The sequence below is a fragment of the Pimephales promelas genome, chromosome 24 (assembly GCF_988280905.1).
Source record: "Pimephales promelas chromosome 24, fPimPro1.hap1.1, whole genome shotgun sequence".
Taxonomy (NCBI): Eukaryota; Metazoa; Chordata; class Actinopteri; order Cypriniformes; family Leuciscidae; genus Pimephales; species Pimephales promelas.
Genome location: NC_142792.1, coordinates 28,410,363 through 28,430,277, shown reverse-complemented (window position 1 = coordinate 28,430,277; position 19,915 = coordinate 28,410,363). Strand labels below are relative to the sequence as shown.

General features: G+C 40.5%; 2 protein-coding genes across 2 annotated transcripts in view; both read left to right on the top strand.

Moving 5' to 3' along the window:
* Positions 1 to 4,856, top strand: part of LOC120487490 (NACHT, LRR and PYD domains-containing protein 3) — a 57,629-nt gene extending 52,773 nt beyond the window's left edge. The window contains exons 10-11 of the mRNA XM_089126790.1: positions 3,418 to 3,591; positions 4,835 to 4,856. Coding sequence (XP_088982916.1) covers positions 3,418 to 3,591; positions 4,835 to 4,856 — 196 coding nt within the window. The remainder of the gene's footprint in view (positions 1 to 3,417; positions 3,592 to 4,834) is intronic.
* The window catches only part of LOC148969338 (protein NLRC3-like), a 287,825-nt gene that overhangs the window by 49,974 nt on the left and 217,936 nt on the right, over positions 1 to 19,915 (top strand). The gene's annotated exons all lie outside the window — the stretch shown is intronic.

Below are 19,915 nucleotides of genomic sequence, written 5' to 3'. Positions count from 1 at the left end.
TTACTGTGAAGATCTAAACATATTAAGATGTATTGCATTTTGTGTATATCTAAATATATATATATATATATATACACACACACACACACACACATTTATACAATATAAATACTGTTTGTTTTCTTTCCCAAAACGCTCATTTCGTGTCTTAGTCAATCATTGTGTACTTAATTTATGAGTCATTAAATCATGTTTAATTTGGTCTTCTTTGTGCATGCTCTTTGAGGTGGTGACCATAGACCTGCATTATATGACTGACAGACAACAACAGTTTGACCTAAAAATATCAAAATTGAAAATACTGTGGAAACAAAACCACCTGCATCTTGGATGCCCTTGAGATAAGATAAAACATATCAAAAATTTATTTCAAAGTGAACCATACCTTTAAATTACATCCTTATTATTCGTTCATAATTCTGGCTCCACTGTACATTGTGTTTGATATATCTGGTGCCCAATTCTGATGCCATTCAGGGCAATTTATTTTTGAATAGAGATGCAATATATTATTGATTTATTTGTATAACTGTAGTGCTGTATGTATGTATGTTGTCCCATGTTTCCAGAGGGTGGAGGACATGTTTTCTGTGCTTTGAAAGATGTTCTCCTATGCTGTGTACATAGTTTTGTGTTTGTTCTAATAAAGCTATTTCTTTGAATAAACAGTATGTGGCAAATGTTCCTTTCCTCAATAAATTCATGTCCTTGATGGTAATAATAATTTAGTCCATAGGATAACAATGACATGAATAAACAACATAATAGCATATCATATGAATATATATATATATGATTATTATTATTATAATTTTATGTCGGCTGACCAATAGTAACAGATCTGCCAACCAATCACGAGTGATTTTCTTGTTTAAATGTAGTGAATTTCAACCAATACTGAGTGAGGAAATTCAAGCCATTCTCTGGCAAGGCGCGCGCAGTGCTGCTATTCATATGCTAATTAGGGCCATTCGCACCTCCGCGAGCGCTGCATGCATACGTCATGGTTCGTTTCCGTCAATATGTGGCACAGTGGAACGCGACGTTCACAGTCTGTAAATTGTCGTTAACTGCCGAAAATTAGGGAGATTTCCGGCAGTTTACGGGGACGAAAATCCCACTTTTCATGCAGTGATAACGACTTTATTCGACTATTCCATTACTTCCTTATGGGCGCATGCGCGAGAACTGAGACGAGGACGTTCTCCTTCTTGTTAACGGCTGCTAACCGCTTAGGAGTATTTTCGCCCCCTACCGTATAAGATGATGATATAGCTGGAAGCGCCAAACTTTCTGTTTACAAGCAGAGGAAGATGCACGCTGTCTTATAAGGTTTTCAATTAGCGTATTTTCAGCACTATAAGGTGCACTTAAAAGCCTTTAATCTTCTCAAAAAAACTATATGGATCATCATCTCATACGGTAGGTGGCGATAATACTCCTAAGCGGTGAGCAGCCGGTAACAAAACGTAGCCGAAGGAGAACGTCCTCGTCTCAGTTCTCGCGCATGCGCCCATAAGGAAGTAATGGAATAGTCGAATAAAGTCGTTATGTATGTTTTTTTTTCGCACAAAAAGTAGTCTCGTCGCTTGATAAACTTATAATTGAGCCGCTGTAGGCACATGGAATATTTAAACCTTTTCTTTAATGACTTTATGGACCTTCAAGAGCCAGTCCCTTAGGCATTCAATCTAAGACTGATCCAGCTCTCAGATTCAATCAAAAATATCTTTATTTGTGTCCCGAAGATGAACGAAGGTCTTACGGGGTTGGAACAGCATGGGGGTGAGTAATTAATGACTTAATTTTCATTTTTGGGTGAACTAACCCTTTAAGAGCGCTCTCTACGTGCAAGGTTACGAACGATCGCAGCAATTCCACGTGCGTTTCCCAAAAATGCACTTAACATGAACGCGCGAGAACGCGTTCTACGTGCTACTTAAGCGTCACTATCCATTCGCGAAGTGCTGAAATATAACCTTATATGGAGTCGTATTCTGAATGTTTAACCTAATAATCGTCATTTGTTGTGGATTAGAAATCAAGACAAGTCTATATGGATATAAAACACCTATACAGGCTGACAAAATGGCTGAAAAAAAAAACAAGAGAAGATAGGCTACCTTTCAAAAAGATAAAATTAATGTCTTTCTAGAGGAGATAGAGGGAAACAAATATTTTATTTTTAACAGATTTAAAGGACACCATACAAATAAGGAAAAACAAAACATCTGGAACGGACATGTCACATTGCAAACCGTGTTCAAAGATCAGGGAAGGAGGTCCGCGAGAAATGCCCAATACATGGCTGGTTTTCGTGCACGTCAGCAAGTCAATGACAGATTTTTTTTAATTCATCCCCATTTGCCCGGTCTTAAAAGCATATTTCCCAGATTACTTATTTTATGATTTTTTTCCCCCATTCGTTTAATTTAGATGTGTATTTTTATTTTTTCTTCCCTTTTTAATTATTTGATCTATTAATTTACACAAAACACGAGTACAACAAAGTGTACAATCAAAACCTAGCTATAGCCTATATTATAGGCTACTTGCGTTGCAGTGTAATCTATTGAATCTAGATAAAAGTGTAATCTGCCGGTTGTCCTGCAGGTGACCTCATAACTCTGTCTTCTTACGATGCACTTGGGGATGTACGATTACTCCAGAGCACTCGTAGTTCTTCGAAGATTTTCAGTTACGATGCTTTTGGGAAACAGAACATAATATTAAGATCATTCGTAGATCGTTTTTACGATCAACTTAGGCTTACGATGCTTTTGGGAAACGCAGCCCAGGATGATTCCACGCATCAAAATCCCCAGTAATGTACACTGCTCAGTGTTTATATAATCCACATTCAGAGTGTTAAAAAAGTAACACTGAAGCAGTGTAGAAGTTGATAAGCTAATTAAGGTGAGAGAAATTAAAAATGTCACTTCAGGGTTTCACCCCTATACCTAAACTTACTACTTAGGTGCCCTTTACCTTTACTGTTCCCTGCTGGTGGAGCGACCTGCCTAAATCCAAGTTCACACTGTACGATTTTGGCCACGATTTGACTGTCAGAGACACATTTTTGAATCCTTGAAAAGATTCCTCTGCTCCTAGGTCAACATCTGAAATGTTTGATCACTAATAATACAAGTAAATATAAGAAAAAATTCTGGCAGTGTGACTTTACACCGACAACCATTAAACCAAAAACCAATAGGAGCGCAGAACCCCCCACCCAGATTTCTTTTTTTGAGAAAAGCCACGATCATTATTAATGTTATGATAATGAATGTTTTGTTACTTTTAAGAATCTACAGAAAATAACAGCTGAAAGTACAAACTACGCAGGTCATTGTGTGAAAGAAACTGATGTGAATGCCAAACTAATGTCATGTGGACTGTTGCTGTATGTCTTTGTAGGTTGTCTGGCTGTATGGTGACAGAGGAAGGCTGTGGTCATGTGTCTTCAGCTCTGAGTTCAAACCCCTCACACCTGAGAGAGCTGGATCTGAGCTACAACCACCCAGGAGATTCAGGAGTCAAGCTGCTCTCTGATAAACTCAAGGATCCAAACTACAGACTGGAAAAACTCAAGTATGTAGAGCAGGAAGAGCTTCCATTAAACAACGTCAAAAACACCATTACAATATTCACTTCTTACAAATTAGTTACACTTTGTTATAGATTACATGACTACATTTAATAAAGTTCTTACTGAGAATGTACAGAGGTTTAGCTCTAGTTATACTATGTGGTTGTTGAATGCTTCATTCTGATTGGCTGATGAACATTCAGAGGTGTGTAATTATTTTCAGTAAGCGCACAGGTAAAGTAGTTCTACCAGAAAGACTCAGGAGACAAGAGAACGACCGGGTGGTGTTGGGGAGGATGGAGATGAACACCGGCGTCAGTTTTTGCAAACGTAGTAATGGGTGTTAACCGGGCTTAAGTACTCCAATTGTCTGAGTGCTGATTGGCTAGATCTGAGGTCAATGAATAACATGATATTCGGCTATGTTTACACAGAAACGATTCTGAGGAGAAAACGCAAAAGTGGCGTTGTGTCATCACTTATTCTGCGTTTAGACGAGCGTTTTGTGTGGGAAATCCGCGTGCAAATGGTGACGCAAAAGTGTGTGAAATTCAATGTAGTATGCACTTCAGGCGGCTAGGAGTGCATACTACAACAACACCAAGTCCACGCGTCTTCGTACAACCTTCACTGTCAAGCAGACTTTTGCGTTTCTACCGTTTACACGGGAACGCGGCGGTGGAGCGTTTTTAAGATTTCCACTCTGGAGGGTGGTTTCACTTTTTTGTGATTTTAAAGGAGCTGTATGTAAGATTGTGGCCAAAATTGGTACTGCAATCAGTTTCAAATTACTGTAGAGCGGTGTATCCCCTCCCCCTCCCACCTGACTCGAGGTTGCCAGATAAGATGCAGGATCCAACATTTTTTTTATCCCACACGTTTGTAGCTGCAGCTGTGGTAACTAGAGCAGAGCTGGCAACCCGAATGCTGCAACACTAACTGACTTTGTGATTGGTAGATCGGTGGAGGGTGGAGCATCAGACCAAAACACAACATGACAGTTGAGGGCTGCAACTTCACTTTTTAAATTACAATATCCTGGCCAGACTACTGTTGTCAGTGATATAAGTATTGGAAATGAACATGATTTCTTAATGTCTAGTGACATATCAGGGCCATTTTATGATTATTTGAAATAAATTTCTTACATACAGCTCCTTTAAGCCTCAAAAACGCTGTGTAAACGAAAGCCACATCCGATAAAATATTTTTAGTTTTCACCTGTGAGCATTCTCGTGTAAACAGGGCCTTAGAGTCTTCCCAGTAGAACTTGCACTAGAGCTCCCATTTCTACCAGAAAGACTTGGGAGGCAAGAGAACTGTGACAAAAACTCAAAAACTTTTTTGTGTTTCCCTTTAAATGCAATTGAGCTGCTGCTCCCCGCCTCCGTTCAGAAGAGGGTCAATCATTTACATGAGGGTCAGATAAACCGGCAATAACAAAACACAGGAATGATTTTACTCATCCAAAATCTCTGAAAAACCAGTAGCGGAGTGCAGCCTTACAGAAAGACTTGGGAAGAGGTTGCACTTTTAGATGCAGCTGGACGTTTCTGAATGGTTAGTGGATACATTTGTGTTGTTGAGTTACAGGATTAGCTGAAGTGACTCTAACAGACAAAAGCTTATCCGGCTGCACAGACCGATCGGTGGCTGACTTGAGCAGTGCATGCCGGCTAGAAATTTTGTCTGACTTGAGACAGCGCTGACGCCACATGATTATGACATATGCCATCAAAGTACGTGAGCGATTCGAGAGCCGCCGGAGGACTGCGGCTGCACGAGCTCTGCTGTTTATTAACGATTGGCTGGATTCCACATGACAACCATCACATGTGTTTCATGTTTATTCCCACACCTTCAGTTCCACTAATGCTCTCAGATCTGTTTTAAAAGCAGTAAAGCTCTTTTCATGCAGTCACGATGTTATATGTTGTCATGTTTATAAAAAATAAAACTGAATAAAAAACGTAGACCCCAATACATTAATAGTATAGGCTTATTTTTAACTTTATTCATGTACAAACAAACGCTGTATTAAGCAGTACTTATGAAGTATTGAATGAAAATGTCTCTGAAGAGTCTGTGTAATTGACTAATTACAGAAAGTGTAATTTGTGGAAGCAGAAAGTGTCCGACTCGCGTCTCAGTTTTCAGCTCCTCCCGCCTGCAAGCAAATCTCACCGATGGGTTTCATCCAGCCGATGTCAAACACACCTGAACACTAGTAGTGACGGCAGCGTTACCTGTCACTGTAGTGTCCACGCCCTTAATTATGGAGAACTTTAAGGCTTAATATCATTTAAGTGGATGAGAAGCGACTGAAGCTAGAGAAATGCTCTGGAGAAGCTGATGGGCCTTGTGTTTTCTCCTTTGAAAGTGGAATGCAGCAGAGCCGCACCGAGACCGTCACCAGCTCGTAAATTAGCCCTCAGTTTCACCCTCAGATTTGCTGTATCCTCCGCGGATTCCTCGTTTCCTCCTTCGCTTTCTCCGCGAGGTGTTGAGCGGCCACCGGCGGATACCGTGCGGAGCGACTCGATTTGTAGAAGGGGAAGTCAACGTCCAAGGTGTGAGAGTTTGTGAATGAGTCCACAACAGAGATGCGGATGTCTAGGAGAGCTTGACGGGTGTAGACTAGACGCGTACAGCAGGTTAGAGACACAGTGGCCTAATGCTTGAGAGAGGCAGGATTACAGGATTACAGTGTGTACTTTTAGTTTCTACCTTTTTCTCATTACTATAATACTATTGAAGCAAACTGCTAATGTTCAATTGTTGTGTTCTAAAAATGTAAATATATCAAATGAAAGAATGCCACTCTTTTCTTTGAAGAAAATATTACTTTGTATGAAGTCTGAAACTGTAAAGATGAAAAGTTTGTATTTTCTGCATTGGTGTTTGATCCTAGTGTTGTTACTCTCAGTGTGTTCTGAGTGTCAGTGTGTGTTATCTCAGTGAGGGTTGTGTAGTGTGTTACTCTCAGTGTGTTCTGAGTGTCAGTGTGTGTTATCTCAGTGAGGGTTGTGTAGTGTGTTACTCTCAGTGTGTTCTGAGTGTCAGTGTGTGTTATCTCAGTGAGGGTTGTGTAGTGTGTTACTCTCAGTGTGTTCTGAGTGTCAGTGTGTGTTATCTCAGTGAGGGTTGTGTAGTGTGTTACTCTCAGTGTGTTCTGAGTGTCAGTGTGTGTTATCTCAGTGAGGGTTGTGTAGTGTGTTACTCTCAGTGTGTTCTGAGTGTCATTGTGTGTTATCTCAGTGAGGGTTGTGTAGTGTTGTTACTCTCAGTGTGTTCTGAGTGTCAGTGTGTGTTATCTCAGTGAGGGTTGTGTAGTGTGTTACTCTCAGTGTGTTCTGAGTGTCAGTGTGTGTTATCTCAGTGAGGGTTGTGTAGTGTGTTACTCTCAGTGTGTTCTGAGTGTCAGTGTGTGTTATCTCAGTGAGGGTTGTGTAGTGTGTTACTCTCAGTGTGTTCTGAGTGTCAGTGTGTGTTATCTCAGTGAGGGTTGTGTAGTGTGTTACTCTCAGTGTGTTCTGAGTGTCATTGTGTGTTATCTCAGTGAGGGTTGTGTAGTGTGTTACTCTCAGTGTGTTCTGAGTGTCAGTGTGTGTTATCTCAGTGAGGGTTGTGTAGTGTGTTACTCTCAGTGTGTTCTGAGTGTCAGTGTGTGTTATCTCAGTGAGGGTTATGTAGTGTGTTACTCTCAGTGTGTTCTGAGTGTCAGTGTGTGTTATCTCAGTGAGGGTTGTGTAGTGTGTTACTCTCAGTGTGTTCTGAGTGTCAGTGTGTGTTATCTCAGTGAGGGTTGTGTAGTGTGTTACTCTCAGTGTGTTCTGAGTGTCAGTGTGTGTTATCTCAGTGAGGGTTGTGTAGTGTGTTACTCTCAGTGTGTTCTGAGTGTCAGTGTGTGTTATCTCAGTGAGGGTTGTGTAGTGTTGTTACTCTCAGTGTGTTCTGAGTGTCAGTGTGTGTTATCTCAGTGAGGGTTGTGTAGTGTGTTACTCTCAGTGTGTTCTGAGTGTTAGTGTGTGTTATCTCAGTGAGGGTTGTGTAGTGTGTTACTCTCAGTGTGTTCTGAGTGTCAGTGTGTGTTATCTCAGTGAGGGTCGTGTAGTGTGTTACTCTCAGTGTGTTCTGAGTGTCAGTGTGTGTTATCTCAGTGAGGGTTGTGTAGTGTGTTACTCTCAGTGTGTTCTGAGTGTCAGTGTGTGTTATCTCAGTGAGGGTTGTGTAGTGTGTTACTCTCAGTGTGTTCTGAGTGTCAGTGTGTGTTATCTCAGTGAGGGTCGTGTAGTGTGTTACTCTCAGTGTGTTCTGAGTGTCAGTGTGTGTTATCTCAGTGAGGGTTGTGTAGTGTGTTACTCTCAGTGTGTTCTGAGTGTCAGTGTGTGTTATCTCAGTGAGGGTTGTGTAGTGTGTTACTCTCAGTGTGTTCTGAGTGTCAGTGTGTGTTATCTCAGTGAGGGTTGTGTAGTGTGTTACTCTCAGTGTGTTCTGAGTGTTAGTGTGTGTTATCTCAGTGAGGGTTGTGTAGTGTGTTACTCTCAGTGTGTTCTGAGTGTTAGTGTGTGTTATCTCAGTGAGGGTTGTGTAGTGTGTTACTCTCAGTGTGTTCTGAGTGTCAGTGTGTGTTATCTCAGTGAGGGTTGTGTAGTGTGTTACTCTCAGTGTGTTCTGAGTGTTAGTGTGTGTTATCTCAGTGAGGGTTGTGTAGTGTGTTACTCTCAGTGTGTTCTGAGTGTTAGTGTGTGTTATCTCAGTGAGGGTTGTGTAGTGTGTTACTCTCAGTGTGTTCTGAGTGTCAGTGTGTGTTATCTCAGTGAGGGTTGTGTAGTGTGTTACTCTCAGTGTGTTCTGAGTGTCAGTGTGTGTTATCTCAGTGAGGGTTGTGTAGTGTGTTACTCTCAGTGTGTTCTGAGTGTCAGTGTGTGTTATCTCAGTGAGGGTTGTGTAGTGTGTTACTCTCAGTGTGTTCTGAGTGTCAGTGTGTGTTATCTCAGTGAGGGTCGTGTAGTGTGTTACTCTCAGTGTGTTCTGAGTGTCAGTGTGTGTTATCTCAGTGAGGGTTGTGTAGTGTGTTACTCTCAGTGTGTTCTGAGTGTCAGTGTGTGTTATCTCAGTGAGGGTTGTGTAGTGTGTTACTCTCAGTGTGTTCTGAGTGTCAGTGTGTGTTATCTCAGTGAGGGTTGTGTAGTGTGTTACTCTCAGTGTGTTCTGAGTGTCAGTGTGTGTTATCTCAGTGAGGGTTGTGTAGTGTGTTACTCTCAGTGTGTTCTGAGTGTCAGTGTGTGTTATCTCAGTGAGGGTTGTGTAGTGTTGTTACTCTCAGTGTGTTCTGAGTGTCAGTGTGTGTTATCTCAGTGAGGGTTGTGTAGTGTGTTACTCTCAGTGTGTTCTGAGTGTCAGTGTGTGTTATCTCAGTGAGGGTTGTGTAGTGTGTTACTCTCAGTGTGTTCTGAGTGTCAGTGTGTGTTATCTCAGTGAGGGTTGTGTAGTGTTGTTACTCTCAGTGTGTTCTGAGTGACACGCATCTATTTGTGTGTGTGTGTGTGTGTGTGTCTGCTTGTGTGTGTGTGTGCATGTGTCTGTTTGCGTGTGTGTGTGTGTGTGTGTGTGTGTTTACTGATTAACTGTGTGTGTGTTTTGTAGTGTGGATCATGGAGGAGAGATCAGGATTACAGCAGGACTACACAAATGTACGTCTACACACACTCTCTCTCTCTCTATCTCACACACACACACACACACTCTCTCTCACACACACACACACACACACACACACAGACACACGCACTCTCTCTCTCACACACACACACACACACACACACACACACACTCTCTCTCTCTCTCTCACACACACACACACACACACACATACACGTCTATATTACTAAAAGGGGACTATCACTCTACACTGGCCAAGAGGGGACTAGTGTTTCTGGTCATTTTGAAGAAACAAAAATGACGTACAAAATTCTCTTTTAAGGTCTTTTTTCATAATATAACTTTAAATATGCATTTTTTTATTTTTAAAAAAACATGCCAAGTGGGGACCTGAAACTTTGGCCGATGTCTACCTTACCAACAGGGGACTCATATAGCCTGCAATTGAACTGTGTGTCTGTGTGAACAGTGAAGTGAACTGGCAGTGAAATCTTGTCTTCATTTTGTAACTTACATACTTATACACATATATGTGTGTGTGTGTGGGTGTGTCATTATATAATGCTCAAACATATACATGTCTATATTGCTACACAGCAGTGTCGCTGTACACTGGCGAAGAGGGGACATTCTGAATGATATCTATCCAACCAAGCGGGGACTTTGTGTGTGTGTGAACTGGCAGTGAAATCTTTCTTAATTCCGCTTACATTATATATCTATTATATACATTATATATATATATATATATATATATTCACATAGAAAAACGCTGTTTTAAATTGTAATAATATTTCACAATATTACTGTTTTTTTTTTATCAAATAATTGCAGCCTTGGTGAGCAGAAGAGACTTCTTAAAAAACATAAACAATATTACCGATCTAAAACTAAACATTTCTATACTACTAACAGCAGTGTCACTGTACACTGGCGAAGAGGGGACATTCTGAACGATATCTATCCAACCAAGCGGGGACTTTGTGTGTGTGTGAACTGGCAGTGAAATCTTTCTTAATTACGCTTACATTATATATCTATTATATACATTATATATATATATATATATATATATATATATATATATATATTCACATAGAAAAACGCTGTTTTAAATTGTAATAATATTTCACAATATTACTGTTTTTTTTATCAAATAATTTTAGCCTTGGTGAGCAGAAGAGACTTCTTTTAAAAACATAAACAATCTTACCGATCTAAAACTATATATTTCTATATTACTAACAGCAGTGTCGCTGTACACTGGCAAAGAGGGGACATTCTGAACGATATCTATCCAACCAAGTGGGGACTTTGTGTGTGTGTGAACTGGCAGTGAAATCTTTCTTAATTACGCTTACATTATATATCTATTATATACATTATATATATATATATATATATATATATATATATATATATATATTCACATAGAAAAACGCTGTTTTAAATTGTAATAATATTTCACAATATTACTGTTTTTTTTTTATCAAATAATTTCAGCCTTGGTGAGCAGAAGAGACTTCTTTTAAAAACATAAACAATCTTACCGATCTAAAACTATATATTTCTATACTACTAACAGCAGTGTCGCTGTACACTGGCAAAGAGGGGACATTCTGAACGATATCTATCCAACCAAGTGGGGACTTTGTGTGTGTGTGAACTGGCAGTGAAATCTTTTTTAATTACGCTTACATTATATATCTATTATATACATTATATATATATATATATATATATATATATATATATATATATATATATATATATTCACATAGAAAAATGCTGTTTTAAATTGTAATAATATTTCACAATATTACTGTTTTTTTTTATCAAATAATTTCAGCCTTGGTGAGCAGAAGAGACTTCTTTTAAAAACATAAACAATCTTACCGATCTAAAACTATATATTTCTATACTACTAACAGCAGTGTCGCTGTACACTGGCAAAGAGGGGACATTCTGAACGATATCTATCCAACCAAGTGGGGACTTTGTGTGTGTGTGAACTGGCAGTGTGTAACGGTTACCAGCTGGAGTGCCCTATTTATCCACCAGAGGGCACTCCAGATAAGACTAGGTTTCACACGAACTCCATTTCCCATAATGCCCCGTACCTAGGTCTAATCACCAACACAGGTGTTCCTCATTTACCCCTCCATATAAGCTGCTCTCTGACTCTCAATCAGGGCTAAGTCTTGTTTTGCCCCGGCGACATTTCTGAGCGTTTCTCTTGTGATTATCTGGATTTCCCGTTTTTCGACCCGTGACTGTTCTTGGACCTTGATTCTCTGTTTGCTGCCTGCCCCGACCCTTGCCTGTGCTTCCTGGATTACGAACACTGCTGCCTGCCCTGACCCTTGCCTGTCTCTTCTGGATTACGATCATTGCTGCCCGCCCTGACCCCTGCCTGGTATCGTTCATGCTATTGGATTGTCTGTTCTACATTTGATGCTGATCGTTGACTCTTGCCTGTTTTACTATTCTCAATAAACATATACTGCATATGGATCTGCACGCCTCTGACTCTCCATTACAGAAGACTTCGCCGACACAAGATCCAGCAGCCATCGTCGTCATGAATCCAGCAGTCAAGCTTATGCGTCTCCGTCAAGGAGATCATTCCATTGAGAATTATGTTGCTGACTTTTTAGAGCTGGCTCACCTGACCTGCCTAGATGAGGTATGCTTAATGATCTTTTTTCGTGGAGGACTATCTGAACCGCTCAGTTCGTTCATGCCCTTGCATGATCCTCACGGGACTTTAGAGCAATACATTGACCTGGCTCTTCTGTTGAGCGGATCATCTTTTACTGTGGGCTTTGAGGAGAAGGCCGAGGGGGCGTTCCCAGAGACCGTCCAGCCAGTGACCGTCCAGCCAGTGACCGTCCAGCCAGTGACCGTCCAGCCAGAGACCGTCCAGCCAGAGACCGTCCAGCCAGTGACCGTCCAGCCAGTGACCGTCCAGCCAGTGACCGTCCAGCCAGAGACCGTCCAGTCCGAGACAGTCAGCCCTGCCGAGCCTGCACTTCACTCAAGCCTCGCGAGTGATGAAGCTCCAGTTCAAGTGAGTCATCATGAGTCTTCAGTTCATGTGATTGAATCTTCAGTTCAAGTGAAACGCCGCCGCAGGAGGAGAAGGAGGGCTCGTTCAGTTCGCCAGGCTTCGGTGAGCTTACCAGGACTCCTCGCCCTGCCGGCCCCGCCTCTGCGCCTCGCCCTGCCGGCCCCGCCTCTGCGCCTCGCCCTACCAGCCCCGCCTCTGCGCCTCGCTCTGCCTGTGCCTTTCAAGCTCTGTTCAAGCTGTGCCCTTCAATTCCCTGTGGACTTCTCCAAGTATTTTTTGGGGGGGGGCAGTAGGTACCTTGTGAGGGCCATGGAGGCGATACAGACATGGCCTTCATTTCGTCCTGCTCCGCCGTGGCCGCCTGAGGGGTCTTCACCGCCGTGGCCGCCTGAGGGAGCTTCACCGCCGTGGTCTCCTGAAATGTCTTCACCGCCGTGGCCGCCCGAGGGGTTCTCACCGCCGTGGGCAGCCGAGGGGTCTTCACCGCCGTGGTCGCCTGAGGGGTCTTCACCGCCGTGGTCGCCTGAGGGGTCTTCACCGCCGTGGCCGCCTGAGGGGTCTTCACCGCCGTGGCCGCCTGAGGGGTCTTCACCGCCGTGGCCGCCTGAGGGGTCTTCACCGCCGTGGCCGCCTGAGGGGTCTTCACCGCCGTGGCCGCCTGAGGGAGCTTCACCGCCGTGGACGCCCGAGGGTCCCACAACTCCGCCCTGGTCACGTCCACAGCCTGCTCTGCCCTGGCCATGCCCACATTTTGCTTCGCCTTGGAAGCCCGAGGGTCCGACAGCGCCGCTCTGGTCTTCGACTGCTCCGACCTGGTCGCCTCCACAGCCAGCTCCGCCACAGTCTCCAGGTCCTCTTCCGCTCCACGGGCCTGGTCCTCCACATTTCTCCTGGACATTGTAAGGAGCGTCTGGAATCCGCTCCTTAAAGGGGGGGCTATGTAACGGTTACCAGCTGGAGTGCCCTATTTATCCACCAGAGGGCACTCCAGATAAGACTAGGTTTCACACGAACTCCATTTCCCATAATGCCCCGTACCTAGGTCTAATCACCAACACAGGTGTTCCTCATTTACCCCTCCATATAAGCTGCTCTCTGACTCTCAATCAGGGCTAAGTCTTGTTTTGCCCCGGCGACATTTCTGAGCGTTTCTCTTGTGATTATCTGGATTTCCCGTTTTTCGACCCGTGACTGTTCTTGGACCTTGATTCTCTGTTTGCTGCCTGCCCCGACCCTTGCCTGTGCTTCCTGGATTACGAACACTGCTGCCTGCCCTGACCCTTGCCTGTCTCTTCTGGATTACGATCATTGCTGCCCGCCCTGACCCCTGCCTGGTATCGTTCATGCTATTGGATTGTCTGTTCTACATTTGATGCTGATCGTTGACTCTTGCCTGTTTTACTATTCTCAATAAACATATACTGCATATGGATCTGCACGCCTCTGACTCTCCATTACACAGTGAAATCTTTCTTAATTACGCTTACATTATATATCTATTATATACATTATATATATATATATATATATATATATATATATTCACATAGAAAAACGCTGTTTTAAATTGTAATAATATTTCACAATATTACTGTTTTTTTTTTATCAAATAATTTCAGCCTTGGTGAGCAGAAGAGACTTCTTTTAAAAACATAAACAATCTTACCGATCTAAAACTATATATTTCTATACTACTAACAGCAGTGTCGCTGTACACTGGCAAAGAGGGGACATTCTGAACGATATCTATCCAACCAAGTGGGGACTTTGTGTGTGTGTGAACTGGCAGTGAAATCTTTCTTAATTACGCTTACATTATATATCTATTATATACATTATATATATATATATTATATATATATATATATATATATATATATATATATATATATTCACATAGAAAAACGCTGTTTTAAATTGTAATAATATTTCACAATATTACTGTTTTTTTTTTATCAAATAATTTCAGCCTTGGTGAGCAGAAGAGACTTCTTTTAAAAACATAAACAATCTTACCGATCTAAAACTATATATTTCTATACTACTAACAGCAGTGTCGCTCCACACTGGCAAAGAGGGGACATTCTGAACGATATCTATCCAACCAAGTGGGGACTTTGTGTGTGTGAACTGGCAGTGAAATATGTCTTCATTACAGTTAAATTATATATCTATTATATACATTATGTATATATATATATATATATATATATATATATATATATATATATATATACTATTTTTCTTATTTAACGCTCTCTCTTCATATATACTTTCTATGCTTTGTTATGCAGTCCCTAACAATTTACTTGCCATAGTTATGTGCCATTGCACACACATGTCTATATTACTAACATATACATGTATTAACACAGCAGTGTCGCTGCACACTAGCCAAGAGGGAACTTTCTGAATGATATCTATCCAACCAAGTGGGGACTTTGTGTGTGTGTGTGAACAGTGAATTGAAGTGGCAGTGAAATACACATCCGTAAAGGGGGTCGCACACCGAATGAGAAGGGCAGCGCTGCGCCACGTCTAGGACAACTCCAAGTATCGCACACCGGACTCACACTTTCTCATCAGTGTATGGGCAGCAATATTGTTATGTTTAATGACATGAAATGAAGATGTTTGTTCTATGTTATAATTGTACTGTACAATTAAATACAATCGTTGCGGAGTCTGCAGTCTGAAAACTACCTCAGAGCATCAGTTAACTGAATGAATTGAGAATCTCACATGAAAACCCAATTACATCAGCAATTGTCATTCAAGCAGCTGATTTATGTAAATGAATGCAAAACTAAATTTATTGCAGCATAGGGCAAAGTCAGTATACATTATCAACGATTTGAGACAACAAAATAATTTAAACTTTATATAAAACTAAATGGCACTCTGTGGCGGCAGCAGGATTACATTCAAAAGGTCACGGCGACGTAGCCGTAAGTACAGAGTCAGTGTTTACAAGTTGAACGCATAGGTTGAACGTGCAAACTAACTCAAACGCTGTTTACAAAAAAGTAATTAAAAGGTAAAACAGCGATGTCGGACGATTTTGATTCTGTACTTCCGGCTACGTCGCCCGTGACCTTTTGAACGTAATTACGTATTACGTGACGTTACAAACGCGCCTGACAGAATAGAGCTAGGCTAGCATTTGTCCTTAGAAAAGTTACATTTTTGGAATAAGTTTTGAAATAACCGATCGTTTCGCATGATAAGACCCTTATTCATCGTCTGCTGCATCTGAAACTGTTATTAACTGTCTTTTCGACCTTGGACCGTCTGGTTCCCATGTAAGTCCATTATATGGAGAAAAATCCTGGAATGTTTTCATCAAAAACCTTAATTTCTTTTCGACTGAGGAAAGAAAAATATGGACATCTTGGATGACATGGGGGTGAGTAAATTACCAGCAAAAGTTTTTTAAGAGCCACAAACCTGTATATAAAACTCTTTTTATTTTAGATACACTAAATGCAGACAAAGAAAAGACAGGATTTTGATGCAATATGCAAAAAAAGTCAGAACAGTCACACAGCTTGATCAAACAGGATTATGTTATTTTATGTTTGAGATAGATATAGATAAATAAAAATAAAAATATTTAGACATTTTTTTTTTACGTTGATCTTACCTAAATGTTTTTTTTTTTTGTTTTTTTTTTTGTTAAGAGTTTAAGTAACACATGGAAGCTTGATTTCAATCTTCGAATTAAACTGAAAAAAGTAGCAAATAAATAGAATAGAATAAAGAGTTTTTTTGGTATGTCAGAAATACTACAGAAACTGAATAAAGTAATCCAATGTAAAATAACACTGGATAGTCTTTTTAGTCCAAGACTGAATTAAATACAAAGGCTATTAATTCTGATTGCTTAGAATTAATGCTATATTCTATTGTTTTAATTCAACAGAATTAATGACAGACACATATGGCTGCGTTCACTTTAAGAACGGATCCCTGTCTCATTTGTACTGTCTGTCTGTCACACGCGTTTAATGCTTATTTAAGACATTAGACTGTCTTTACGAGGTTACTCACCAATACCAGAGTTTTGACATTATGTCGCGTGTTTTTAACTGTTAAAGCGATATAATCCAGGGATAAAACGTTTGTTTCAGGCGAGCTGTTTGAGGCGGATTGGCTTTACTGTATGTGCACGCAGTGAAAGACATCTCTGAGAGTGCGCGAGCACGGGATGGTTTAATATCGCTTGAATGTTTAAACTAAAACTTAAAAAGACGTGAAAATTATAAACGTTAGTTACCATCATAGGTTACGATGCAATGCTGGCCCGATTGTGCAAGTGAATATTTCGTCGTGTCCCGACTCCTAAACGCGAGTGTGTATCGACAGCTGCAGCGCTTAGTGCTTGCCTAGTGCAGTGAGACGAGAAGACGCCGCACCGCGTCCGCGAGCCCTTTATATGAAAAAAAATCGATTCGAGGCCGTTGAGAATCGATTTTGAATCGGCCACATTTTAAAAACCGATTAATCGAAAAATCTATTTTTTTGCCCAGCCCTAATACACACACACACATATATATATATATATATATATATATATATATATATATATATAAATCACATAAAACATAAAAGCCTGCCGGAAAAGATGGGTCTTAAGGCAAGATTTAAAAACATGAATACTTTCACTGTTTCGCACATCCTGTGGCAGCAGGTTCCATAAATAAGGAGCTGCAAAACTAAAAGCCCGGGACCCCATAGAAGTAGTGCGGGTTCTAGGGAGAACAAGAGTGAGCGAGGAAGACGATCTTAAAGTCCGAGATCGAATATAGATATTAAGAAGGTCCAATAAATATGAAGGGGCAAGGTTATTGAGTGCTTTAAATGTCCGCTTTGGACAGTATTCATGTAAATTATGTCGGTTATGTCTTAAACAGTTGTGAGTGTATCGGATGTGCATCAGTGCAATTGGATCCGCATGTCATTGGAAATAATCCGACGTCTTAAAGTGAAAGTGGCATCAAACATAATGTGGTCTGTGTCCTTAATATTGATCAAGCAACCAAAGAAAAAGAGAAAAGCAATCACAGTTTGTTAATAGCTTTAGTATAATAAGGATTAATTATATTTAATTTACACAAAGAATATTTCTGCTTGAAAGAATAAAGAAGGATGTATGCATGGTTATAAAGAATGCATACTGTATATCATCCATTGAAAAGGCTGTGTTGTACTTTAGGAAAAGTGGTTTTTATTTAATTTTAAGATATTTTTTAAATCACAGTAGTTAAATCCGTATCTGTATTGCATGTTCAGACTTTTAAATCATTTATATTAATAGGTTAATAGATGTTTTCTTCGGGAGTGTATGGGTTTGTACATTTTATTCTATTCTAAATTCTAAATTAACGCATTACAATTTAACTAAACCCATTATATTTTAGTCGACTAAAATCCAATGTGATCTCATGAGAATACGTATGCATTTGTACGTAAAGTGTAGTTCTATCATACGTACATATAATTACGTTTTATATGCGCAGAAACGTATAATACTGACGTATTTACAGAACTAAAATGTAAAATATTTACGTTATTGACAGCACAAAAACGTAATTTATTTACATTTGAACAAATCCACCGATGTACACATTTGTACATATCACAATTTATGCATATTAAAATCGTAGCATTATGTTTTGACTCTATTGCATTCAACTGTCTTATTCATTACGTTTTCAGTCTCATTTATTGATATAATACTCATAAATATTAACATTTTGCTCGTTTCGCCTGCATGGTGTTAAACAATACACTATAAAACCTTAAAAATACATTCTTTAACTTTACTCGTTTAACCATTTTGTAATATAGTTTATTTGCCGTGAGGCACAGAAAGTGTTTTCTCCTATAAAACAAAACATAAATTCACAAAAGACATCAATTTTATTAGTTTGATGTAATCCAAATCTTTAGAATCCATAGCCTACGTTGTTTACAAGAAAAAAATCCTAATTCAACCTTTTATCCAGTCGTGATCTTCGCCTCCATTCTCAGCAGCAACCGTACACGTCAAATCCCGCGCTGGTGATGAATTCAAATTCAAAAATCACGCCCTTGAGAAGCGATACGTCGTGTTTTACGGCAGAGATATCAAATGGTCATTAGCTCTTCCCTGCCTCATCACAGATTGAGACATGAAGGACTGTGACGGTTGGTTTAGTTCTTTTGAAATAGTGCGAAGCTGCGAACTGAAGCCGGATGAACATTTTCATTGATTATTAATTTAAATTCTGCTCTGTACTTCATACAAAACTATTACAATGTTGCCAGAGAGGACTGCGACTGCAAAGCATCTTCATGTGAACGGCTTTTGGTAGCGGTTTTGACATTTTCGCAATAAATATATTATTGTGATTATACTTTTCTGTTAGTCACGTTTTTCTTCATAATGGGCTCTATGCACGGCGTTATTTCCGGTGAAGCATTAGGGATGCTCGATAACTTCCGCCGATCGTAGAGTCCAATGCAATACCGAGAATTTATATTGAATTTTATACTCCATGGTTATACTAATGAAACGTTAGTCACAAAAACAGATAAAACAGACACCCCTCGTTGTGTTTATGCTTCTTTTTAAAATTATATTAAATAAACATAACTATATATAAAATTACATCTAAACGTATGTACGTTTCGTTTCAAAGACGGGAGGACAGTAAATATTGAAGACTCTGCCATAATCCGTGAGGGTTGTGTAGTGTGTTACTCTCAGTGTGTTCTGAGTGTTAGTGTGTGTTATCTCAGTGAGGGTTGTGTAGTGTGTTACTCTCAGTGTGTTCTGAGTGTCAGTGTGTGTTATCTCAGTGAGGGTTGTGTAGTGTGTTACTCTCAGTGTGTTCTGAGTGTTAGTGTGTGTTATCTCAGTGAGGGTTGTGTAGTGTGTTACTCTCAGTGTGTTCTGAGTGTTAGTGTGTGTTATCTCAGTGAGGGTTGTGTAGTGTGTTACTCTCAGTGTGTTCTGAGTGTCAGTGTGTGTTATCTCAGTGAGGGTTGTGTAGTGTGTTACTCTCAGTGTGTTCTGAGTGTCAGTGTGTGTTATCTCAGTGAGGGTTGTGTAGTGTGTTACTCTCAGTGTGTTCTGAGTGTCAGTGTGTGTTATCTCAGTGAGGGTTGTGTAGTGTGTTACTCTCAGTGTGTTCTGAGTGTCAGTGTGTGTTATCTCAGTGAGGGTCGTGTAGTGTGTTACTCTCAGTGTGTTCTGAGTGTCAGTGTGTGTTATCTCAGTGAGGGTTGTGTAGTGTGTTACTCTCAGTGTGTTCTGAGTGTCAGTGTGTGTTATCTCAGTGAGGGTTGTGTAGTGTGTTACTCTCAGTGTGTTCTGAGTGTCAGTGTGTGTTATCTCAGTGAGGGTTGTGTAGTGTGTTACTCTCAGTGTGTTCTGAGTGTCAGTGTGTGTTATCTCAGTGAGGGTTGTGTAGTGTGTTACTCTCAGTGTGTTCTGAGTGTCAGTGTGTGTTATCTCAGTGAGGGTTGTGTAGTGTTGTTACTCTCAGTGTGTTCTGAGTGTCAGTGTGTGTTATCTCAGTGAGGGTTGTGTAGTGTGTTACTCTCAG